Below are 25397 nucleotides of genomic sequence, written 5' to 3'. Positions count from 1 at the left end.
TCTCGGGGGAGGGGTCTGGCCACTTATGTGGCTTGAGGGGTTTAAATATAGAATCTAGTGGATAAGTCGTAGTCACTGTAAATGTCAGACTGGGCCAGTTCGTTTGAAATAACAAGAGGAATGTGGGTGAAGTCAGATAATGTGGGCTGTGACTGCAGGGAGCAAGTTCTGTACTGGAACATTCTGCTTTTTTTTAGCAAACAAGCAGCAAGTTCATCAGAATGGAGTGAGACTAGCAAGGGTGATCAAGCAGAACTCTACCAGAGTGGGAGATGAGTATACTGGGAAAAGACTATCATTGCCCTACAGCTTGAGCACAGACTGGCCGTCAGTGAGCAAGAACGTGAAACGAAATCAGTGAATGAATCCCCCCTCCCCCCCCCCCCCCCCGTGTGTGTGTGTGTGTGTATGTCTCTCGTCCGTTCAGCTGCATGACTGCTGGGGTGGACTAGGAGAGTTTGATTTAGCCAGGATTGGAATTTAACAAACCGTGTGTAATGAAAGTCAGTAGGAAAGACATCCTAGGGTTGACCCTATTATTTAAGGTGGCCAGGAGGACATGAGAACTAGAGGGGAGAGGGAGGACATCCAGAGACTATCGTTGGGGTTGGGGTGATAATTAGAGTAAGCTCCAAAGACTGGAGTGGTGATTGGAAGGAGGATGTCTTAAACAGAGGTTATTGGTTAGGTAGATTTCTTTGGAAATAATGAGACCAGAGTTTTGCCCTTGAGTGGGAGTGGCTGAGCTCTAAATCAACTCTAGTAGAGTAGCCTGAAGAACTGTGAGGGCCTGGGGACTAGAACACGTTCAGATAGTGAAGCATATCACTGAGCGTCGAGACAGGCGAAGTGCTGGAGAAAGTGACAGTGAGCCAGTAGAAACAAGTTTTCCCCATTGAAAAGGAGCATCTTTTTCTGGATTAGAGAGGAGATGCCAACAGTAAGCAGGATGCAGAAGTCAACGGCATAGACCATGCAGAGTATTTGCTGCAAGGATGCTATGAAAGGGTTCTTACCACAGCCTTCAGGTCCATGGGCTGAACAGGTGTCAGTGGCTGTCATTCTGAGCCCACATGGCTCAGAGAGCAGAGCTTAAGCCACTAGGTGGATTTTTACTGGGAAGGTGATTTTTTTCTTTCATGTTCAAGTCTTTCTGCTTGCACAGCCATGTGCCACTAGAGGTGGAAATCTTCCTGTCACCTTGAATAACCCACAGACTAAAAGCACATCTGCAAAATGCTTGAAAGGGAATTCTAGCAATCTAGATAATTCTGATCTAAAGAGTCTGAGCTGGGGAAGAGCAGTATGCATTTACAAAGCACTGTGGGTGCTCTTTTGTTGCATTGTGTCCTGAGACTCAAACCCAGGGCCTCTTGCCCCTGCCACCGACCTATATACTACACAAGGACTCAGCTGGTCAGGCTATGCCCAGACTCTGAGAAGGAAGCTGCTAGGGCAACACTAATCAAAGCGAGGTGTGGAAAGAAGCAACAGCCTGGGAAGGGTTGATGGGGCTGTGCTAAAGGCAATTTATTCTTTCATTAAAAATGACTGAACCTTTCTTAGTTACGGGCTAGGTGAAGGGAGGCAGAGATGTCTGAAAGGAAGAAATTGTCTATGTGGCTGGAACAGATCTGCAATCAGGGAGCTGTCCCATAGTTCGAAGAGGACCGGAATAGGCACATTAGAGTCATTGGTCTCTATGGGAATGAGGAGCCGGGTGGTGGTGGTGCACGCCTTTAATTCTAGCACTCAGGAGGTAGAAGCAGGTGGATCTCTATGAATTCAAGGCCAGCCTGGTCTACAGAGCAAGTTCCAGGACAGCCGAGGCTACCCAGAGAAACCCTGACTCAAAAACAAATAAACAAAACCGAGAAGGAAAACTTAAAAGATAGGAGTTGGTGTTAGAAGGTGAAGTAGGCGTGGCCCACATGAAAGACAGTCCAACAGAAGGAAAGTTGAAGGTCAAAGGGGCCTGGAACATTGAGAGTTCTCCTTGAGTTCTCTAGATAAATTGTTATTATTATTATTATTATTATTATTATGTCTGTTCCCCCGTTTGTAACACTGGGATAGTATTGGCTTCTACAGAGTAGGAGCTGGTGACGTCAGTGGGCTGGTGTGCACACACTTATCACTGTGGCTGTTGCCGTCCCTAGGGGGCTCTCATTTTACTTGGTTTTTAAAATAAGCCTGGGATATAGGATCAGTCACCATCCTCACTTTACCGTGTGCTAGCCAAGTCTAGGGGCTTGAGTCAACCAAGATCACTGGACTGGTGAGGGGCAGAGCATGGAGTCTTTCCCCAGATCACACCGATAACAAAGAATGTGCTCTGAACTGTAAAGTCAGGTCAGTGCTCAGCATGTACCCAATGCTAAATGAATCGTCACTGCCCTTATCACAGTGGTTGGTTTGTCGTTCACAGAGTTGGTTTGTCCTGGTCTGGCTTTTGCAGTTGGCTGAAGATCACCAAACTCCAGCCATCTCATTAGTGGCAGTGACTCTTTTGGAAGCCCCTTCTTGACCCATGTTAGATCTGGACAGATGTCCTCAACTGGTTTACTTTTGGGATCAAGTTAGGCTTGGTTTTTAATCATTTTAGGAGGCAAGGCTTTCTGAGGAAATGCAGTTGACATGGCGAAGGAAGAACTGGGGTAGGTGGCTACTTCTGATGTCTGAGGGTGTTACCCAATCAGAAATCATGTCCCAACAGCTTGTGTGTTAAGATTGGCAGGGAACTTTCATCTGCAGGCAAGAGGTTCATCCAAGGGTCAGTGCTCTCTGAGAGGGTTATGAAAGAGCCTCTTCCGTCCACAATGCCTGGAGTACGCAAATCTTTTGGAAGACCTGCTTCATCCAGCAGACACTTGCTGAGCTCCTACTATGTGCTCAACACCCCCCAAGTGTCTGGAGTTACTCATTAACAATAATAGCATTAAAGAGAAGGCCGACAAGGTCTCTTATAGCTGTAGTGGAAAGAGGAAGCCATCAATTAATATGAATGCACATACAGTGGTAAATATTGACACCACAAAGGAACTTATGAATGGAAGGGGAACTGTCAGAGACATTGTCTGATTCTTCCAGGAGACTGCTCCACATCCAGTTATTCTCTCAATTGGTAAAGAAAGCCCTCAACTTTTTTTTTTCTCCCCCTGAGCTGAGGATTGAACCCAGGGCTTTGGACTTACTAAGCAAGCACCCTACCACTGAGCTAAATAAATCCCCAACCCCAGTCCTGAACTCTTTTGTGGTGATATTTTGTTTGTGCTTTAACAAATACCGATTTCTTGAAGATCAGAGTGTGGAGCTAATCATGCTAGTTAGCCATTGAAGTCAGGCACTGGTGGCACACATTTTTAATCCCAGCACTTGGGAGACAGACAGAGGTAGATGGATCTCACAGAGATCCATCTCTGGGCTACAAAAGGTTGAATCAGTCTAAAAGAGAAACAGAATCAAGTGGTGGTGGCTCACACCTTTAATCCCAGATATGGAGGTGGAGACAGGAAGTGATATGGCTGGACAGAGAGAGGAATATAAGGTGGGAGGAGACAGGAGCTCAGGATTCAGTCTGAGGATTTGTAGAGACAGGATACCCTATGCAGTTTGAGGATTTTGTAGAGGTAAGAACTAATGGTGGCAGCTCTGCTCCTCTGATCTTCAGGCAAGCTTTATTTGTTAAAGCACAAATAAAATACCACCACACTCTTTGGTAAAGGACAAAATGGCTTCTTCCACATGTGCTCCTGCCATGCCTAGAGCTTGCCTTCTGTCTTGCTCCTGCTCATGACAGTAACATCTTCTGACGGCCAGAGCCCGTGGTCTTCAACAGAGCATCTTCTCCATTTTGCTGACAACGTTGGTTGTAAGGGTACCGAGGTTAACCCTGTGGGTGTGGCTAGTCCTCTGTGATAGGATCTCTTCTGGGTTCCATTTTACAGGAAAACTAGCTAAGTCTTAGGAGACTCCTTAGTCCAAGGTTATAGTCTACAATGCTAGATCTCCTGAAATAGGCTTCTAGGCCAGCTCAGAATTATGCAGCCAATTGAAGCACAGGATGAAGTGTATTTTCAATATTGTCCCCAAGAGTTACCCAACAGAGTCAGAAGAAGAAAGAATACCAGCTCTTCACCAACTTTCCAGGCCCGACCCTTGAACATGCATGACCTATAACTGAGATCATGTGTGTACGGATAGCATGTTCTGTTTGTTTCCATTAAAATACTTTAAGTGTTTTCTTCTCTATAGTTACAAAACGTGGATATAACTTTAAGGGGTGTTTAGAAGTTAAGTCAATAGGTTTTCACCATTATAAATAGGTTTGAGATTAAAACCCTCTTCTTTTTATACACTTATGGCTTTAGAGCGTTCACATTCTTTCCTTGTTAATCCTCTTTCAAGCCCCACAGGGGAGGAGGTGGGAACTCATTTCACACTTGAGGAGACTGAAAAGCAGATTTCCTCTTTTCTTGTTTTTTTTTGTTTTTTGTTTTTTTTTCAGCCCTAGATTTGTGGCAGTTTGATCAATAGTCACTAGATCTTAAAGCCTGAGTACTTTCTAGAAGGGTTAAGCTACGTACTCCTCTTTCAGTGGCCTGACAACTTTACTGTGGCTTGCCCAGGAGTGCATACGACAGTTTTCAAGACCGCCAAGTGCTGTCAAGTTCATAAACCATTATTTTAATGCTCCTCCTAGGGCTCATTTAAGAACAACTTTAACTATCATGTGCTTCTCAACTGTTGTTTTTAATTTATGATTTATCTCTCCTAGTTGCTCTCCTCTTCCTTTTAAGAGGCTTTTTTTTAAACCATATTAGCCCTTTTTTTTTTCAAATTTTTTTTTTTTTTTTTTTTTTTTTTTTTTTCGAGACAAGGTTTCTCTGTAGCTTTGGAGCCTGTCCTGGAACTAGCTCTTGTAGACCAGGCTGGTCTCGAACTCACAGAGATCCGCCTGCCTCTGCCTCCCGAGTGCTGGGATTAAAATTAAATTCATTTAGAATCCCTGGTGTGTGTGTGTGTGTAGCAATAAATATAGGGTGAGTTCTGTTTTTAGCTTTAAAAATGTTATATATGTTATGCTCACCATATACAACTTGGATTTTATCTTTTGATACAACGGGGATCAAGCCCAGAACTGTAAGTTTACCATACAGATACTCTACCACTTAGCTTTATTCCTTGGCTCATTCTTTTTCTTAAAGAGTAATTCATCTCTATTTTAGATATTCGTGAATGCACACAAAACATCAAAGATGGAAATGTCCCTTATTCCACAATCCTAGGCACCACTCTTTCCTGGTGCTAGATTTTTCTTTTTAAAGTATTATTTCTGAACTTGAATAGTGTTCACAGTTCCATAACCCATGTTACAAATACATGAATTGAACTTCCCCATATCGTTAAATATTCTGTACAAATAAAGAATTTTATAAAAATCTATCCAAAGTATTTTGGCGGGGGGGGGGGTTGAACCTTTTTGCTATTTATTCTTAAGGCGGTATTAATCACAGGCTTCTTTTCAGATGGCTTTGTAGTGCCCATTTTATCTTTCTAAAGCATCCCTATCTGGCACGATTCATTTTCTAGGTTCTCTGCACCGTCCACGGATGTCGAGTGTTGCCTCTGTAATCTGTCTTTACCTTTCCTGCGCGCTCGGCTTCCTGGAATATGCCGTACCCCACAGCTACAGAAGTGCCATCCATCCTGTTAATATTTAACACTACCCTGCTAGAAAAATCACTCTAACCCCCCCTTTTTGTTTGCATTTAAGATGGTTTTTGATCATCCTGAGAAAAATGAGCCCTGGCCTCCAGACCTAATCAAGTAAACCTCTTTCCAATGGAGAATAGTGCTGGCTCCTGAGGACCTGGAGGGCCTGCAGCCCCAGAGGGATTAGCCGGAAGCAGGTAAGATGCTCCCAGCAGCTTGAGAAAGTAGAGGGTGGCTTTCCTGGGTGGAACAACGTGGGCCCTGCTATGCTGGCAAACGACTCGGGTCTTCCTTGTCCCACCAAGCTTCACCGCTTTCCCTCTGTGTCTTCCTAGTCTCCTAAGCACTTGTTCAGTGAGGGCCAAGAAGGTAGCCATAACAGGCTCGCCCAATTCCAGAAGCTGCCGTTATAAAGTCTGTATTGTTCTATAATTGACGGCCTTTTATTGAGAGCGTTTATAGACCAAGCACTGCATATGACATTAAACATGTTTCAAGAAGTAGATGGGGCAGAAGTCTCTGCTTGCAGAGCTTATCTTTAGTGTTTATATTGGTCTCTGTAGGTGCTGATGTGTATGGCTGCAGTATTCTTTTTTCTAGAAGCCTCCTGTGGGTATAAGGGTTCATTGGATTCAGCTTTATCAGCTCACTAATTCCTCATTGAGCATGACTCTATTCTGTTGGCTGGGGTTTCTGTCCTATCCAGTCCCGCAGTCGTTCAGCCCCAAAGAAACACACAGAGGTCTACATTAATTATAAACTGGGTGGCTTAGTAGCTCAGGCTTCTTATAATTCTTTATAACTTTCATTAGCCCATAATTCTTGTCTATGTTAGCCACATGGCTTGGTACCTTTTTTTGGCAAGGCAGTAACATCTTGCTTCTTCTCTGTCTGGGTGACGGCAGCAGACTGACTTATTCCTCTTCCCAGAATTCTCCTGCTCTCATTGGTCACCCCACCTATACTTCCTACCTGACTACTGGCCAATCAGCATTTTATTTAAAAAGTATGAGAAACAAATGCTTACAGGGTAAAACCATTGTCCCACAGCACTGTTCCAGGGTCGGTTCTGGGGCCAATTCTTCAGACCAAATACCAGGAAGCGTTCTCCTCTGAATAAGGGCTAGGCTCAACACCCAAGTTTTGTAAACATGACTTCCTAACAAGTAGGGATTGTGCTGAAAATCAAAGGCAGAGAACTGATTGGCTGCAAAGCCTGGCAGCTTCCAGAATAAGTCTGGTGATAGAAAAAAATCAAGGCATACACTGGTTTTCAAAACTTTTTGGAGAAAAGCTCAGTCACTTCTCTTTTCCCTGAGGTAGGTGTTAGGCGAGGCCTTCTTCTGTGTCTGTCTTGCTCAAAGAGCTAGGCAAGTGAGAATGGACCCTTCAGTTCTGAATGGCCATACTGGAAATCCCAGCTGGCCTCAGGTGAAGACGATATGGAGAGACCACACAAGCACTGATGGAAGGCTCCAGATGAGTGTGGTAAGGCCATGAAAGCCCAGGCCAGCTGAGGGCTCTGAGACGGCCATCTGTGGGAAGTCCTTTTTCCTAAGCATCCCGGGAAAGGCAACGGCAGCCTCCATTGAGACTCCATTCTTAGAATAGTGAAGAGGGGCCCTCTCTGCCTTCACCCCTTGCTTAGGATTGTAAGTCACATTCCAGCTCACCATTCCTACACCATTCACACGAGTTCAGAATTGCTTTCCCAGCCTACACATGGAGCCCATGGGAGCACCACCCTGAATATTATAACACTTAATTCGTATGAAAGAGCTCCAGTAAATGGAGCCCACCAATGGAGCCTGATAGAGGACGCTTTGCTCTGAGAGTTTCATCCTTGGGCACTCTAGCTTCTGGTCAACACTTACTGTTCACTGATCCTGACTGAAGATTTCTGTCCTTCAGTGTAAAGACTGTCAACCAGTGGTTCTCAGTCTTTCAAAAGCTGTGACCCTTTAATGCAGTTCCTCGTGTTGTGGTGATCCCCCAACCATAAAATGATTTTGTTGCTACTTCATAACTGTGAATTTGCTAGTGTTATGAATCCTAATGTAAGTAGCAGATACTCTGCGTATCTGAATGTGACTCCCAAAGGGGTTTCCACCCACAGGTTGAGAACCGCTGCTATTCACCATTAGATACAGACTGGCCTGAACTGGAATCCTGGTTCTAGCAGTGTGGTGAGCTGCTGACACTGGAGAAGACTATTAAAGTCTTACTGTCTTCATTCACTCACAGAGTCGGAAAAATTTACTTTGTAGTGTGTGTTTGGTAAGACATTGCAGATACAGTGCCTGAGTAATAGGGTTTCTTTCTTCCTTCCTTTCTTTTATTATTTATTATTTATTTTATTTCAAGACAGGGTTTCTCTGTGTAGCCCTGGCTGTCTTGGAACTCACTCTGTAGACCAGGCTGGCCTTGAACTCGGTGGTCCACCTGCCTCCACCTCCCTAGTGCTGGGATTAAAGGTGTGCGCCACCACTCACTGCCAAGTTGTAGTAGGGTTTCTTAAATGTGATCTCTCCTCTAGTGACTCTTGAGCTGTCATATGGTCACGTGGTTAGACCTAGTACATGTCTGGAGAAATTTAATTTTTTTTCCAAAGGTGTGACAAGCCTTTGGTCTCTCACGTCCTAAGATTGCATCTGAAGTCTTCTCCCTCTAAGCACATTCTAATGGCTTCTAAAATATGCCCCATTCTACCCTCACTCAGCCCATTGCTGTCCACCTGGCCCTCTTGGCCAATGGCTGCTCTCCCTTCTCTACTCAGTGCCTCTCTAGCCTTTGCTCTTTGTAGTTTCAGCTGGTTAGCACACCCTTTAACACTGCCCACACACCACAGAGGAGATGGGCAGATGTGACTATTCCGTAGATGCTCGGGGCAGAGGTGTTGATGTGGTCAAGGTCCCTAAGAAAGGAATCGAGAGCCCAGGTTTTGTGAATTTCCCGTCTAGTAGTTCTACTGCCTTATCGCAAGCATCCTTAGGAACAAGCTTGGTGGGAAAGGATGTCAGACTCCCAGTACAAGCAAAGCCCCTGGGGCAATGGCTTTGACTCAGCACAGGGCGTAAACTCAGGAGAAGAAAGAATTTAGTGTTTTCCAAAGGGTACAGACCTTGTTTGAGTTCAAAGTGCTCCCATCTTCCATTTAGTTACACAGTGGATTTTGAGAAAACAAAGTAACCCTTTACCCAGATAGAAAGGGAACTCTCTCTTCTATCTTATCAAGATTTCCTATCCTCTGCAATAAAAATGATCTAGCTACTTGGGTACACGGAGTGTTGGCCTGTGAGGCTAACTCTTGTCTAGAAGTCCCAGATCCTAGGTCTTCCGGAAGTGTATTGCAAGTGCATGGGGGATTTCTCTGGCTCTTTTAACTGATGTAGGACTTCCGAGAGGCTGGGTCTTGTGTACAGTCTGCTCTCTTGTTACTGTTGCTTTCAAGCATTTGTGTCTTTGTTTCACAGAGCATGGGCTGTAGGAGTGGAATGATACGAGAGTCTGGTTTAAGCTTTGTGAGTGAGCTAGAGCAGAATACCAGAGGTCCAGAGTCACGGTGCACAGACTAAATGGGGCAGGGGAAGATGCGTAAATGTTCAGGGCTCAGGGAAGCGTTCAGAGGAATGCTGTCTACTGTCTACAATTCAGAGCCTCGCCCACCCCCCAGCTTGTTCAAGGATGCATCATTGGTGGGAGGCCGTCGGAGCTGGACTTCAAGTCCATTTGTGCGAGATCCTTTGCTTGGCTCATCACCCCCCTGCATGCTGCTTTGGATATCCTCTCCATCATCGCTCTCCCCCTTGTTCTACTTTTCTTAGGCTTGGCTCCCGCTCAGAACGGTGGCCTTCCTGGCTCTATCTTCCATTATGATTCACACCAACCTGAAGAAAAAATTCAGCTACATCGTCCTGGTGTTTCTCCTGTTTGCAGTCATCTGTGTGTGGAGGAAAGGGAGCTATGAGGCTTTTAAGTTGCAAGCCAAGGAATTTCAGGTGTCGAAACTGGCCATGGGATCTCGTTTCCAGTCTATGTCTGCAAGCAGCAAACAAGACCCTAAGCAGGACAGTCACATCCTCCGTCATCTCAGGGGCACGGCCAACGTCAAATCATCACCTTCCTACCAGGTGTGGGACAAGGACTCCTCAGCCAAAAACCTGAACCCCAGGCTGCAAAAGATCCTGAAGAATTATCTGAACATGAACAAGTATAAAGTGTCATACAAGGGGCCAGGGCCCGGAGTCAAGCTCAGTGCAGAGGCCCTGCGCTGCCACCTTCGAGACCACGTGAATGTATCCATGGTAGAGGCCACAGATTTTCCCTTCAACACTAGTGAATGGAAGGGTTACCTGCCCAAAGAGAACATTCGGACCAAGGCTGGGCCGTGGCACAGGTGTGCCGTGGTCTCCTCCGCGGGATCGCTGAAGTCCTCCCAGCTGGGCAAAGAGATTGGTATGTCAAGTGTCCTCTGAGTGGCTGATGCTCTGGGACTGGTTAGGGCATTTCAGAGCACTAGAGCAAGAACCTGTGCATAGCTCAGAGGACTGGCAGAGTTGTCCCAGGACAGCGTTTTCAGCCGTCTTTCTTGGAATGAAAAACGTCCCCAAAGATCTATCGGAAAAGAAAGGGACCAAGGCTTAAGTACTGTTTCTTTTAATATAATTTTAAGAATTGCTTCTTTGAGAATTTCCCACACGTACGCAGTCTTTTAACTATATTCAATCCACTCCCTCCTTCTCCCTTTCCCTAGATTCCCCACCACATCCCCTTCCTACCTCCGTCTTCCCTTTCTCCCCCTTGTCTTTTATAACCTGAGTCAGATGAGTGTGCCCATAGGCACATGGGTGTGGTCCTCCGCTATAGCATGAGCAACCTACCAGCTTCCATACCGCTGAAGAAAACCGAGTCCTTCACCCCGAAGCCATCAGCTGTTGATACTTCCCCACCTAGGGGTGGGCTCTCAGGTGTCCCTCCCCCACCCATGCTGACTTGAGGTTACTGAGCTTACGTAGGTCTTGGGTAGGGCAACTGCAGCCGCCATGAGCGGGCAGTGCAATGATTCTGTCATATCTGGAAGCCACTGTTTTGCCCCAGTCCTCCCTGGACTCTGGCACTTACAGTCTCTCTATCCCCTCTTCCCTGACATCACTTGAAGGTCTCCTGTATCTTTCTCCGTTAGAATATTTTTTTTCTCTGTTTCAAAAACTGGTGCTCTATGGAATATTCCATTAAAAAAAAAGTTGTAGCGTTGCCTAAAAGCGAAGATCCTACAGCTGACCCTCAAAAATACTTAAGGCATAGAACTCAACTTTGCTTTCAGTATTTAAGCTCATGTCTGTCTCTTTAAAACCCTGTGGAGAGTGGGCAGCCACGTACCACAGAGGTTAGCCTCAGGCTTTGGCCGTCCCCTTCCACCTTGTTTTAGACAGGGTCTTTTCATGGTTTGCCACTGCTGGGTACCCCAGGCTAGCTGGCCCGTGAGCTACTGGAGATTCTCCTGTCTCTGTGTCTGGCTTCAGGTGGGTCCTGAGAGCTTGGCCTCCTGTCTACACGCTTTCATTTTACCCCCTGAGCTGTCTAAGTCGCGAGTCTGCTATGCGGTAAATTCCTTTAAATCTCACCGGGCTAATTTTCACCTTTTCTCTTAAAAAGAAAAAAAAGGAAAAATATATATTAATTCAGCAGCAATTTGTGTGCACGCGCACGTGCACGCACATATGCACACACGTGTGTGTCTGTACTGGGTGTGGGCATGGAGGTCAGGAGACAACCTCATGGAGTTAGTTCTTTCCTGCCACCTTGATGTGTGTTCTACAGATCAAACTCAGGTTCCCATGCTTGGGCAGTGAGTGCCTTCAGCTGATGAGCCCTTGTAGACCTTCCAGCAGGAACTCCTAAGGTGGGGTGGGGGTCGGGGGTTATAGGCTAACACCAGATGTTTCATGACTTTTGAAAGTTGCAGGCAAAGCTACCCAGGGGTTAGGTGTTTGCAAGTCTGCCTGCCATTTCCTAATTGTGTGCCTGATTCTCAGAGGGCTCTGTGATGGAAAGAGAACCCCAGGTCAAAATACACTGGCTTGCTCCTCATGAACCCCTAGCAGCTAATAAAGAGCCAAAGTCTGTTCATATTGGCAGACCTGCAACTGAGAGCTAACCAATTTGTGCAAGCCATTTATTTATGTTATTCTGAGAGAACTCTAGCTATAGAGAAAGTCTCACCATCAGGCTGGGGTCCTGGAGAAGGTGAGGTCATTTACTTCTTTTAATTTCCTTTTGGTGACTGCCAGGGAGAACGGCCCGAAGCCAGGCATAAACTTGCAAAGAAGGAATGCAGACCCAAACTGGATTCTCTAGAGCAGGAGGTGAAATCACATTTTCTCCCAGTCTGTAGTGGTTCTAATGAGATCCCTAAAATGACCAGCCCCACCCTAACTTTAGCTTTTGCCCTTTTGGTTTCTTTGGACTTCCTTCTAGAAACAAAATGTGATTGATTTCTGTCATGTTGTGACCCCCAGCAGGGTCACATATTAGATAGCCTGCAGATCAGATATTTACATTATAATTCATAATAGCAGAAAAATTATAGTTATGAAGTAGTAATGAAAATAATTTTATGGTCGGAGTCATCACATCATGAGCTTTGGTGGTTCTCTTTTCATCCATGACAAAATTGTTCACTAGAGAGACTCCTCAATGCCTTGGCCTCCAGTACTTTCACAAATTAGACTATGGTGGCTCCATAATCATTGGATCCTTTTGTTATTATTATTATTGTTATTATTATTTATTTTTTATTATTTATTAATAGTGTACTAATGTGTATAAGCTATGTAGGTAAGTTGAGGATTTTATTTCAAATAATAGCATATTTTTTAGCATACTATCACCAGTAGAAATAATACATTGTGTACTTTCTGTGTGCTTGGCATACCTGCTTTTATCGTCTTTTTAAATTTAGTTTTGTGTCCGGGTGTTTTGCCCACATGTATGTCTATGTACTATGTACACGACTAGTACCCATGGAGGCTATCAGATCCCTGGTCCTGGAGTTACACACAGTGGTGGACAGCCATGTGGATGCTGGAAACAGGACCTGGATCCTCTGGAAGGGCATTCAGTGTTCTTCACTGCCGAGTCATCTCTCCAACCCCTCAGTTTCAAAAATATATTTTTGTTCATGCTTTGAGAATTTCGTATATGCACATAGTTTATTTTGAACATAGTCACTCCCCACCCTCCCCTGCTAGATCCATCCCTGTCTGCTCCTAACTTCTAGAGCTCTTCTTGTTTTAATAACTCGCTGCATTCCAGTTTGTATTGCTCACATGCTCATGGGCTTGGGGCCGGCCATCCACTGCAGCTTGGTCTGCCCACTAGGGGCTACACCCTTAAAGGAAACTGATTCGTTCTCCTCTAGAAGCTATGAGCTCTTCACGGGTTTTCGGCTAGGGACACACCCCCCACCCCCATCCCTGCAAGCTGGGCCGTGGACTGGCTATGCCTTGTGCAGTACCTGTTGCACCCCTAGCAGTTCCTAGGAGTTAACTGTGGAGGCCCGAGAGATTTGCACAACTTGCTTGTCAACAGAGTAGGGGTTGAAAGTGGTCACATGACCCAAAGATAACCTTGCTTGGTTCTCTGACGTCTCATAACGATATTGACCTCCAGTGAATTTGGCTGGGTTAATCTCTTCTTGCTTCCCCAGTGGAAAGAAAAACAACAGTCTGAGGCAAAATCAAGAAATGAAAGCTGCAGGGAGAACGATAGGGTGTGCTGGGATTGTGGGGGCCAGTGGGTGGAGAAGGGGGAGGGGTTAGGCCAGAAAGAGCTCCAGGAATCACAGGAATCAGTGGCGAGAAGTGACGACTCAATAAGGACTTTGGAACTTTGGATTTTAGTCTTTTTTTTTTTAAAATATAGACTTTATGCCCCTGTCCTGTGCTCTTCTGTGCTGACCTGTGCATCTTTCTTCTTCTCTTCATTTTCCTGTCCCCAGCCCAGTGGTTCTCAACTTATGAGTTGTCACCCCTTTGTCGGGCGGGGGAGGGAATGAGCCTTTCACAGGGGTCACCTAAGACCATCAGAAAACACAAATATTTATAGTACGATTTGTAGCAGCAGCAAAACTACAGTTATGAAGTAGCCACAAAAATAATACCAGTTGCAATTTTGAACTGTGCCAGTTGCTTGTCTGGAACCAGCGCAGGGGAGCACTGGCTTGTATCTGGGAAAGAGGAAGGTGGGACTCAGCTCAGGGTCACTTAGCGCCCCCACAATGACCTCTGCCTGTTGTTTCCTGGGATCAGAAAGTCTCAGCTCCTGTCAGGTGGGACTTTCCAGCTCTGCTTTTGATTTCATTTCCCTCCAGTCCTGTGAGATCAGGGGAAGAAGCAGAGGAGAGGAGATAATTCCCAAGGTGGCTGGATGTTAGCAGAAGGGTGCTCTTCTCCTGCAGGGTACAACTGGTGACAGTGACCTTCCTCAGCTCCTCCTGCTGTGGTATGCCTTGGGGTAGAAACAGCTGCAGGCAGCCCTGGGTGTTAGTTTGGTTTCCTCAAACTCAGCCTTGTAAACAGCACTTGCCTTCCTCCTGGGAACTGACTGGGAAAGCTGCGTAGTTTCTCACAGGTCTGCTTTTCCTGCGGGTTCTACTGCTGACTTTCGACCCCGTGCCTGGTTCTGAGGAACTTATCTGGACTGTGTTGTGTAAGGTGGACCTGCGCCCTCCCGGCAGAGCACTGCCTGAAAGCTGATAAGATTTGGACTGTGTTCATCCCGTATCATTTCCAGACCATTCCGAAGGCATGTTGTCTAGGAACCGAGTTCTGCTGTTCTCGTGAATAAGGTGTCTGGATTCCTGAGGGTTAGAAAAAAAAGAGGAACTGCAATAAAGATAAGGACTTGCGTTGCTTAATTCTGGAGACATCCTCCTTCCCAGGTCATTTCCGATAGAGCTGAATGCCTTTTGTTCTTCTCAATCTGACCTGTGTAGATATTGAGCAGCCCTAACCAAATCCTCAAACAATGGATGGTCTCCAGTCTGGTGCAGGTTTTACTAGCCAACCCCAAACCTGTTTGAGAAAGTGAGGCTGGGGTGAGCTCCCATAGGATCGCAGAGGCTAGGGATGGGGATGGTACCAAAAAACCATCGCTTGTCACCTCCATCAGATGAGTCAAATGTTAGATTCAGAGACTTGTGCAAACATTGCCAATTGTGCTTAAAGAAGGCAGGGACCAGTGAGTAACTGTGTGTTTTTGAGATGGTCTGTCTGACCCTGACTAGAGTTAATGAAGTATATGATTTCTAGCAAAGCGCTTAATTAAAGAGCAAAGCACAACCCTGCAGTTTGGGAATTTAAGTGGTACTATGACCTGTCCCATTTCCACCACACCAGACTTGTGGGCCTCAGGTTCCTAAATGGAACAGATATTTCAGGGCTGCCTTGGGGGACATAATGAATCCCTTCTAGGTGCTAAGCATTGTACACTTTTCAGAGTGCGAGGATTACATCGCACATACGATACAGAATCAACATAATCTGGCAGGGCTAGAAACACCATCTACTGGTGATGCCCGAGGGTGTGTGTAGTCTGGTCTTTTGGCAATTGAGAAAGGAGTCTGCGATGAGTATAGCACGTTGGCCTTGTTCATTTTTCTGTCGTGTCCCAGCCCACTGGGTGCTAGTGAAAGATCTTCATAATTAGTGGCCGGACGTTGTTGCTCCTGCAGTGACTGGCAGTCAGGTGATCCTCTTGGTGAGCATCGCTGAGTACCGCACTCACCATTCTAACCTCCTCTGTGCACCATGAGATAGACGGTCTATATTTGGATCTCCCCTATGCCTCCCTTCCCCTTCTCTCTCTTCCTACATATTGCCAGCACTCACCCCCCTATTTCCGTTTCCTGTGGTTTACAGATAATCATGATGCAGTCCTGAGGTTTAATGGGGCACCTATAGCCAATTTCCAACAGGATGTGGGCACGAAAACCACCATTCGCCTGATGAATTCTCAGGTAAGAGTTCTTTTCTGCAGATAGTGCACCTCAGGTAAGAGTTCTTTCCTCCATAGTGCGTGAGACGAAAACAGTTACAGTGTGAGCCCCAATGCCGAGGGTATCCACATCAAAGCTGTCAGTTTGATTAAGTTTCTTGACTTCCTGGGTCACAGATATGTCACCAAAGATGGGACCATGATCCCATGACCAGCCTTGTGATGCATCCTGAAGATCGTCTCCACTCTGATAGTGTGCGTTGATGGAGCCGCCTCGGGTCTAGGGAAATGGGGTTCGGGTTTTTCTTGTAACCAGGGAATCATGCCTGTAGTTCTGGACAGGAGACAGCGGAGCACAGGCTGTCCAGGGGAGAAGGAAGGAGAAGGAAGAAGGCTGTGAAAAGTACACAGAGCTGGGCTATAAAACACCGCTCAGCATAGACACAGCACCAGGGCCCCAGGAGTCTTAGGCTGTGGACCAGAATCCACACATTACTTCATAAGTTTCCTAAGTCCTTCCCCAAAGTATTTCTGAATAGTAGACATGCTTCTTTCTCAACGCCAGCAGGAACTTTAGACATGTTCTTGCCAAAAGTTCTGTTACTAAATATAGTGACAAAAGCTGAATTCTACACAGCCCATAGCCAGGCACAGTGCTATGCGCATGTGGTCCCAGCCACCCAGGAGATTTGAGACAGGATTAAGACGCCATCTCTAAATAAATAAATTCTGTGCTGGGACCTCCAGTCTTAGCAGTGAGGTTTGCTCTTCCCTGAGCAAACGCGGGGCCCTTAGCTGTTCCTCTGTATGTGTTTAATCTCTGTTTGCCTCCTAGCACTCCAGGGCCTGGATAGCATCAGAAAAGCCCCTCCGGCACTTTGCTGGCATGGAACCTGCTTTCTTTCCTGCAGCAGGGCCCCAGTGCTGAGTGTGTCCACATCAAAGCTGCCAGCTTGATCAGTTTCTTGATCTCCTGGGTCCCAGATATGTCACTGAAGAAGAGATAGCCCTTGGCCAGCCTTGTGATGTGTCCATAGCAAAGGAAAGAAGCGTACCTCTCTCTCTTTGCTTTCTGACTTACAGGACCATCCAGCTGGCCCTGCACCACTTCCTGTGTAGCGTTCTTTCTATTTGAGGCCCACAGCTGAAAGAAAGGGGGCCAAGGAACAGAACTGCTGTGCATGCAAACTTATTTCTTGGGGTTTTTTTTGTTTTTTGTTTTTCCCTGTAAAATTATTTTGGGGGACAGTATCTTGCTATGCTGTCCAGCCTAACCTTGAACTCTCAATTCTCCTCTCTCTAGTGCAGAGAGTTATCTGCTTGAATTACAATGCCTAGTTTAAACCCTTTGTGTTATTATCTTTTTAATTGAAAAACAGCCATCACTTTCTGTTCTGGCAGCTGTCTCCAGTGTCCTGGTACTTTCAGTGTCTCCGTGTTCTTCCTAGGAGTTTTTCTTTTATTTTTCTGAGACAGATCTTTCACAGGGACCCAGGGATGCAAATTAACTGCACTTGTTGACTCACAAACCCCAGGGTTCTCTCTATGCCTCCCCTGCACTGTCTTTTCTCGTGGGTGCTAGGAATGAAACGTATGTCTTTGTGCACACCCAGCGAGCACTTTACCATCTCCCTAGCCCTACATTTTGGGGTTTTTATATCACTTTATTTAAACAATGAAAGAGATAAATGTTAAAGAAATGGTTTTGTTAACAAGATTCTCTGAACTTAACTCCAAAAGCGGCTGGATTTGAAAAAAAATATCAACAGGGAGGCCTGCCTGAAGGAGGGATTGACAGGGCAGAGATACACAGGAAATGAGAGATTCTTCGAGTTTGGGCTGGCCTGAAGGAAGAGGGTGACGGGTTTCTTATTGCCTGGTAGAGGGGGATGAGCTTGGGCTTCCCAGCTACTCGGATTAACACATCTGGAAATTCTGGTATGGAGTTAAGGTTCCCTTATATTTCTTCTCCTGTCCCGAGCTGGGAGCACCTTATGGAGCACTGATATCTGTCCTCTGCTTCCATGTGAGATGGACTAAAAACTGTGCGTACGTGCATCCGTCCATCTAGCATGTGATACAGACATGCATCCATTCACCCAGCATGTGACACAGGCATGCATCCGTTCACCCAGCACATGATGCAGGTGTGCATCCATTCATCCAGCACATGATGTAGGCGTGCATCCGTTCACCCAGCATGCGATGCAGGCATGCATGCATCCATCCATCCAGCACGTGATGCAGGCATGCATCCATTCACCCAGCAGTGATGCATACATGCATCTGTTCACCCAGCATGCGATGCAGGCATGCATCTGTTCACCCAGCACGCAATGCAGGCGTGCATCCATTCTTTCAGCAAGTGGTTAGAGTATTAGGTATGTGGTAGCAGTCAGTTCTTGGCCTCTGCAGTTAACTTGCCTGAGGGATGAGGGCAGCTCTATATTTCACTAGCAGAATCGCCATGCCTAAGGTCTCTATGAAAAGAATAACAGTATTTTCCTTGTAAAGTCCTTGTGAAATACAGATGAAAAAAGGTGGGAGGTAGTGTTAGGGTTTTGTTAGGTAGGTAGTGTTGCTATGCAACAGATCTCACGTGAGAGAGGGGCATGCATGAAAGGCTGCCTCTGAGCTGGGGAGGGGAGGACGACAAGAGACAGAGACAGAGAGAGGGCCATGATGGCGTGGACTGATGGCGACAGAGTAAATGTGTTGCATTTGGTGGCTGCTGGTGCTGGGTCACTGAAGGCAGGCTGAGGGGGGCCTCACCTGGCTCTGGAGTGTGGGCAGTTCCAAACACTTCTGACTGTATTTGTCATGTAGGTCTCTAATTGTCAGCTGCTTTTACTATTTGTGTCTGCGGACATGGAGCTGGGAGTGAAGGGTGCAGACTTGAGCAGAAGTCTCCCCCCCCTTCTCTGGCAACCTATAAAACCAAGTACTCACACCAAGAAGCCTAAAGTTGCAATAGAGAACTTCAGAACTGTGGGGGAGGGACCGAAGGAGGGAGGAGCATGGAGCTGGGAAAGCCCTGTCAAGGAGGTCCCTGCACTCCAGGGAAGTCTGGAAGGCTTCCTGGGGGAGGTGATACTCAGTTGTGGATTCAGGGGAGGAGTAAATAATGATGAGATGGTTGTGGAAACAGCTTGGGTGAAATCTTGTATGAGAGCCTGCCGAGGACATGGAAGGGCTTGTGAAGAGTCTGGTGGCAGTAGGCTGTGGGAGAGACTACTGAACGGTTCTGCCATGGTCCCATGTGCAAATGTAACTGATGGTCGTTCATTTGGTCCGAGGGACACAGTTAGGAGGGTCCTGCTGCCTGTAAAAGGGTGTGCACTACAGTAGAGAATGCATTCGAGAGCTGCTGGGGGGAGAGCTGGTGGGTTCAGTAGATTCAAGAATTCTTTTAAGTACAACAGTGTGAGATGTGGGATTCCCCTCTGTATGCTGGGAATATGTTTTATTACCATTGGTTAATAAAGAAGCTGCTTCAGCCTATGGCAGTGCAGAATAAACCCAGGTGGGCAATCCGAACAGAGATATAGAGAGAGAGTAAGTGGAGTCAAGCAGACACCCATGTTACTGCCAGAGGAGAAGGACGCCAGAACCTTACTGGTTGGCCACACCCTCATGGTGATACACAGATTAATAGAAATGGGTTAATTTAAGATATAAGAGCTAACTAGGAATATACCTAAGCCATTGGCCAAACAGTGTTGTAGTAATATAGTTTCTGTGTGTTTATTTGGATCTGGACAGCTGGGAAATAAATGAGCAGTCTCTGTTTACACAGTGTTATTTCCTTTCACATAGTTGCTGTTCAGGGTCATCTTGCCTTCCTGGCAGAATTTTGTTTTTCTCAAGAAGAGAACTGCTTCCTTGAGCTGCCTGTTAGAGGCATGGCCTTTGGTATGAGGATAGGCCTAATGGACGGTTGTTCGGTCAGTGCCGTGTCGGGTGGCCAGTCAAGCCCGATAAACAGCATTCACATCTTTGCATCCTAAATTTTGCTCTGACGGGCCTCTTTAGCATCCTGCTTGTACAGGCTGTATCTTGGAGGGGATGCTCCCTTAGCTGAATTCTACTTTGTGTGTGTCTGTTGCTGTGAAGGGACACGATGACCCCAGCAACATTAAAGCTGGCTTACAGTTCAGAGGTCTAGTCCATTATCGTCACGGTGGGAAGCATGGTGGCACACAGGCAGACATGGTGCTGGAGAAAGAGTGGAGAGTTCTACATCTTGATCTTCAGGAAGCGGAAAATGAACTTTGTGTCTCTGAGCCTGGACTTGAGCATCCAAGACCTCAGATCCCAGGCCGTGTCTTGAGTAATTCTTTCTGCAAGTTTTTGTACCTGATTTTTTTTTTCTTTAATTGAATTGCCACTGTCAGATGAAAACAGCACACTTCCCTAACTTCCCGGCATCATTGTTGGTGCATTACCAATAGGAAATTAATAGCAGCCCTGTTAATTAGTATAGCCTTTTGTTCTGTGGGGGTATAGTTTAAACCATTAGCTATTTGACAGGTTGCCCAGCTGTTGTATACATCCTTGTTATTGTAGAGAGCCAGACTGGGGAGACCTATTGCAGAGAGGGCACCTCCATGAATTTCAAGAGATAACGTCGTTTAGATGTTAGCATTATCCTTGTTTGCAATCTGTACTGAAATCCACATTGTAGAAAAGCAGCTAACAGATGCCTGTAAAGCAGCGGGAGTAGACTCGAGCCTAGCAGCAAAAGCTAGGACTTGGGGTTAAAAAGCATGAATATTCTTTTCTCTGTCCAGAGGGCTGGATAGATAGATTGGACACAGATGCTTTTAGCCCAATAAACAGTGCTTCTAAGTCTATACTTAGTCAACAACCAAAGGAAATTTGAAGTCTTGAACTTGTGACTGAAAATAGCATAGCAGGCAGTGCTGTACCAACGTATCAGAACCCCACTGATCAATGTTAAAGCTCCGACTTTTGGGCATCCTAGTATAATAATAGCATAGTGGAAAGGAAAGAAATCTGAAGCTCTTCTCATTTTTTTTACATCCCTTAAATAACTTCCTTAGACCGGCAGAACTTACTACTTAAGCTTCCACATCCTCAGAAATCCTGTTCTTAGACCCTTGTAACTTTAAACCCCTCTCTCTCCATCTCATCATTTACCAGGTCCACGAGTCGCTATCGCTAGCGCAAGCTCTTTTGCGTAAGAAGTTTAGTGGGCAACAATGAGGACTCTAAGAGAGACATACAAAGACCTAGTCTACACGGGAAGTAGAAAAAGACAAGATCTCCTGAGTAAATTGGGAGCATGGGGTCCTTGGGGGAGGGTTGAAGGGGAGGGGAGAGGAAGGGTGGGGAGCAGAGAAAAATGTAGAGCTCAATAAAAATCAATAAAAAAGTTTATTGGGGGACTCGGGGAGGAAGAGTGAAAAAAATGGAAGGCCATCTCAGAGTGGGGGCACGAGAGAGGCAGGCAGGCAGGCAGACAGACACAAGAGACAAGAAAAAGAAAGAGAGAGAGAGCACTGTGCCTGGCAGACACTTTTGGGGTGCACATGGCAACATGTGATGATGTAACTAACTTCCTCGGTGGCTGAGGCAGGTGGCTGCCATGGCAGGAACTAACGTTCCTCCCTTTTGTTTATTATTAAAAGGTGAGGAACTAGGAACTGGGGTAGCCAGTGAGGTGGGAATGGAGGCACTGCATTCTCTAGACTGTGGGAATGGAGTTACTGTGTTCTCTAGACTGCTTCCTGTTGTTTGGGGGCATCAGCATCTTTGGGGACTTGAGATAGCTGGAGTGCTGGCCAAGTCCTGGGATAGCTGGCTGTTTCACTCACTCCAGGCTCTGTGGGACAGTCTGGCGCTAGGGAAGTGTGGGCCTAGGTGAAGCAGTCTGTGAGACTGGACCACTTGGGGGTAGCCATTTCAAAGCTGTCTGGGATGCAGGTTTTGAGGGGACCTGGCAGGATGCTAGTGGAGCAGAAGATAAAGTTAGGTGTTTTAGGAAGAATTTTTTTCTTTAGGTCCTGGTAATTGAGGGAGGGGAGTCTCAAGACCAGGGAAAGTTTGGGGAGATCCAACCCTCTGGACAGGCAATAGATAGGGAAACTTAGACTGTTGATTGACAGTACTTATCTGGGATCCATTGGACCAAGTCTACTCCCTGGATCTTATAAGAATATTTTTGTATTTATAAAAAGAAATAAGTTTTAGACACATTAGCATTCCCACTGTTTGTAATCTGTACTGAAATTCACATTGTAAAAGAGGCAATAAACTCATAGATACCTTTGAGTCATAGAGACCCAAAAATGATTCTGATTAAAAATATTAACATTCTTTCTTCTATCCAGAAGACTGGATGTGTACAGATTATACAGATGTTTTTAGCACAATGATATTCTGTTGTTTTGGCTCTTTTGGCTTTTCTGGGGGCCCCATCACCCAGCTCTCAAATAAATCACACACAGAAGCTTATTCTTAGTTATGAATGCCTGGCCTTGGCTTGGCTTGTTTCTTGCCAGCTTTTCTTAAATTATCCTGACTACCTTTTACCTCTGGACTTTTATCTTTCTCTTTTTCTGTCTACCTTTCTTTATTTCTTACTCTGTGACTGGCTGGGTGGCTGGCGCCTGATATCCTCCTCTCCTTGTTCTCTTTCTCCTCATTCTCTCTCCTCCCAGATTTCTCCTTCTGTTTATCCCCTCTGCCTGCTAACCCCACCTGTCCTCGCTCCTGCCTCACTATCGGCCGTTCATCTCTTTATTGGGCCATCATTTGTTTCAGACAGGCAAAGGCTTACAGCCTCACAGTTAATCAAATGCAGCGTAAACAAAAGTCACACACCTCAAAATAGTATTCCCCAACAGAATGAGGAACACTTTTAAGTCTATACTTAGAAAACAACCCAACGAAATTGGAAATCTTGGGCTTGTGACTTGGCGAACAGTAGTGGGGCTCTGCCAGAGCGAGATTAATAATGTATCAGAACGCCTTTGACTAAAGTTAAAATTGAACGTTTGAAGTCTTAATTTCACAGTAGCGTGGTGACTGGAAGAAATCTGAAACAAGCTTCGTTCTTTTAGGGACCTGAAATCACTTTCTTTTCACCATTTAAGCTTACACGTCCTCGGATCTTTATGACTTGCACCTACACACCTTTAAAGTCACTTTCTCACCTCCAGTTAAGCTTTCATGTCCTCTCAAACGTCACACCTTAAAACACCTTCCTTCTGTCTAATCAGTCACCGGGAGACCCAGGTGGTTGACTGCGGAGGGGAGTCATTGTAGAGTGAGTTCTTTGAATCCCGTTTCTGTGTCTGGTAATGCGGTAAGCTGTGTCTTGGCCTAGTAGTAGCTCTAGGAGGGTGAGGCCTGTGGCTTGGACTTTGCACAAAAAGACCTGAGAAGGCAGCGGACGCCTTGGTTGCTGCTGTGAAACAGACAAAAGCTATCACTGGCCTAGTTATCGGATACCGTTTGAGTTCGGAGGGTAGATTCCACCCGAGTGAGCACAAGTGCAGACCAAGCAGCTCAAACCTGTTAAAAATGACAGGGACTGGCTGCGTAGACAGCGACACCAGGTTCCTCCGTGGTCGCTGGGGCCAGAGGTCTCAGTCTTTGTCTGTAGGGCCAGAAGAGCCTACAGACTTTCCTGTGGAGTAGTAACTTGTGTGTGTGCGTGTGTGTGTGTGTGTGCGCGCACACACATGTGCGTGCATGTGCGTGTGCGTGTGTGCGTGTGTGTGTGTGTGTGTGTGTGTGTGTGTGTGGAGGAGGGGGTTGGGGGAGGGAGATGACGACTTACCTTGTCTAGGTAAAGCGGCGCAGCCAACTCCCCGGTGTCCTGTTTGGTCTTGGCAGCATTTGAGGTGAAAGGCAGTTTTGTGTGTGTGTGTGGGGGGGTGTTTGTTTTGTTTTGGCTCAATGGCCAGCTTTGCCACATTTAAAGTAAGCTCCAGGTGGAGGTTCTTCTGTGCCTATCATCTTCTTTTGAAGAGATAGGTGTGCTGCCAGGAGCTGGCATGTCTCTCATGAAAGGCTTCTTTTTATTAAACATTATAAATGCCAAATTCTCAGATCTCTGCAGCATTTGAGGGCCATTATCTGTTACGTATATCTAAACTAGACAGACATGGTTTGTTGCTAGTTATTTCACGCTTAACTTAGAAAACATATATAAGATGCTAACTCTGGACATGTCAAAGAATTAGATCCTTTATGAGGTGACTGACTGTTCACTTGTATTCCTTAACAGTCTACAACAAGCAGCTTTTTAAAGACTGGGACTGTACATTCCATCCTGTTCAAGGTGACTGATTATTAACTTGCATTTTTAAAAATTATCCTTAACAGATTACAGTAAGTTTGTAGCTTTTATAAGAATAGGGCTTTACACTCCATTTTCCATCTCTGTTAGATTTAGCTTTAAAAAAAATGTCAAATTTTGAAGAATTTTTAGTATCAAAATAAAACTTTTAATCATCGATAATAGGCTCAGTAAAGAAACCAAAATAGCTGTTCTCTGGGTGAAAACAAGTTTGTTCCAAACTGCCAAGGCTGTCTCCTGAGAATGCAAGGAAAAGTGACATGGTAAAGACCCCCGGCGCCGGGTGGGACCTGGAGAAGAGGGGGCCTGTGAGGTGGGGTGGGGCTCATGAGCGAGCAGAGACTAAGGAAGCCCAGAGACCAGTGCCACCTGTGACGAGCCAGCAGGCACCACGGTCACACATTAATGGAAGGGCCCCACCAGATACAAGGAGAGTGACTCCTCTCCTAGGAACAGGAACTTTCCTCAAGCACTTGAGAGAATGGGGGGCCCTGTCCAAATGACCAACCCTGGGAAAAGGACCCTCTTGGGGACCAAACACTTCTTTATAGTTTGCATTTTTTGCATTACAGATTTTGCATTATATTGCAGTTTTTTTTTACATGGCTCAGTTTATCCAAACAGCTAAAGCTTAGAGCGAGCAAAGACAAAGCTAGACAGATGTTACTGTGGACCTGCGTGGACCTTAGGAGTCCACAGATCTATTTATCGACACATAATTTATCAGAATATGCTGCCACTTGTCTAAGTTCTCCAGAAGCTTGGTGTGGAGCACTTGGCAGAGACGTAAGTACTTAGGCGTAAAGCTCTAAGCCAACTTTGGTTGATCTGAATAGACTTTTATAACCTTACATTTTTATCGCCATGTGGAGTATATTCTAAACGACATACGTGGTATGCTGTAGCAAACATAACCTTATATGTCTATCACCATACAGAAGTCCTTACCAATCCAAAGTATTTGAGATTTGTGCTTCCTTGGTCTCAAAGGAGATGCGATGAATAGCGAGCTCATTAGGAATAAGAAGCGTCCTATGATGGGCGCTCTTTAACCACAGTAAAGATGGCTGACACCTGTATCCTGATGAGGTTGTCAGCCAAGATGGCATTTTATTGAGGACTTTGGAACAGTCCATGCGGTACACTGATCTAGCTTTCGTTCCTTCTGATGTCATTGCTGGTTGGACTAGGAGGGCAATGTTCACAGAATTGGTTAGAGTCTTTCTTCCTCTTCATTCTTTGGGAAAAACTTTTGAAAAAGAATGCGGTTGGCACTTTAATATTCACTGCTATAAAGCCATGGGGTCCTGGACTTTGTCTGGAATTAAAAAAAATATTCAGTTTTGTTACTAGTTTT

General features: G+C 45.8%; 1 protein-coding gene and 1 long non-coding RNA gene across 5 annotated transcripts in view; one reads left to right on the top strand and one right to left on the bottom strand.

The window, feature by feature from the left end:
- St6gal1 (ST6 beta-galactoside alpha-2,6-sialyltransferase 1) overlaps window positions 1-25397 on the top strand; it is a 49341-nt gene that overhangs the window by 295 nt on the left and 23649 nt on the right. For 2 of the 4 annotated variants that reach the window (XM_038344623.2, XM_038344621.2), the window contains exons 2-4: window positions 5777-5912; window positions 9540-10170; window positions 15636-15733. In XM_038344623.2, coding sequence (XP_038200551.1) covers window positions 9588-10170; window positions 15636-15733 — 681 coding nt within the window. In that variant the 5' untranslated portion in view covers window positions 5777-5912; window positions 9540-9587. Of the gene's footprint in view, window positions 1-5776; window positions 5913-9539; window positions 10171-11823; window positions 11962-15635; window positions 15734-25397 lie in introns of those variants that run through there. The other 2 variants (XM_038344624.2, XM_038344625.2) reach the window with 2 other exon arrangements.
- Window positions 12900-23635, bottom strand: LOC119824484. Its single transcript, XR_005287100.1, has 3 exons — window positions 23519-23635; window positions 15606-16071; window positions 12900-14575 (listed from the first exon to the last, which is right to left on the bottom strand). It is a non-coding gene; the product is annotated as an uncharacterized LOC119824484 (long non-coding RNA).

Source organism: Arvicola amphibius, chromosome 10 (assembly GCF_903992535.2).
Source record: "Arvicola amphibius chromosome 10, mArvAmp1.2, whole genome shotgun sequence".
NCBI lineage: Eukaryota > Metazoa > Chordata > Mammalia > Rodentia > Cricetidae > Arvicola > Arvicola amphibius.
This window is presented reverse-complemented; position numbering and strand designations above follow the sequence as displayed.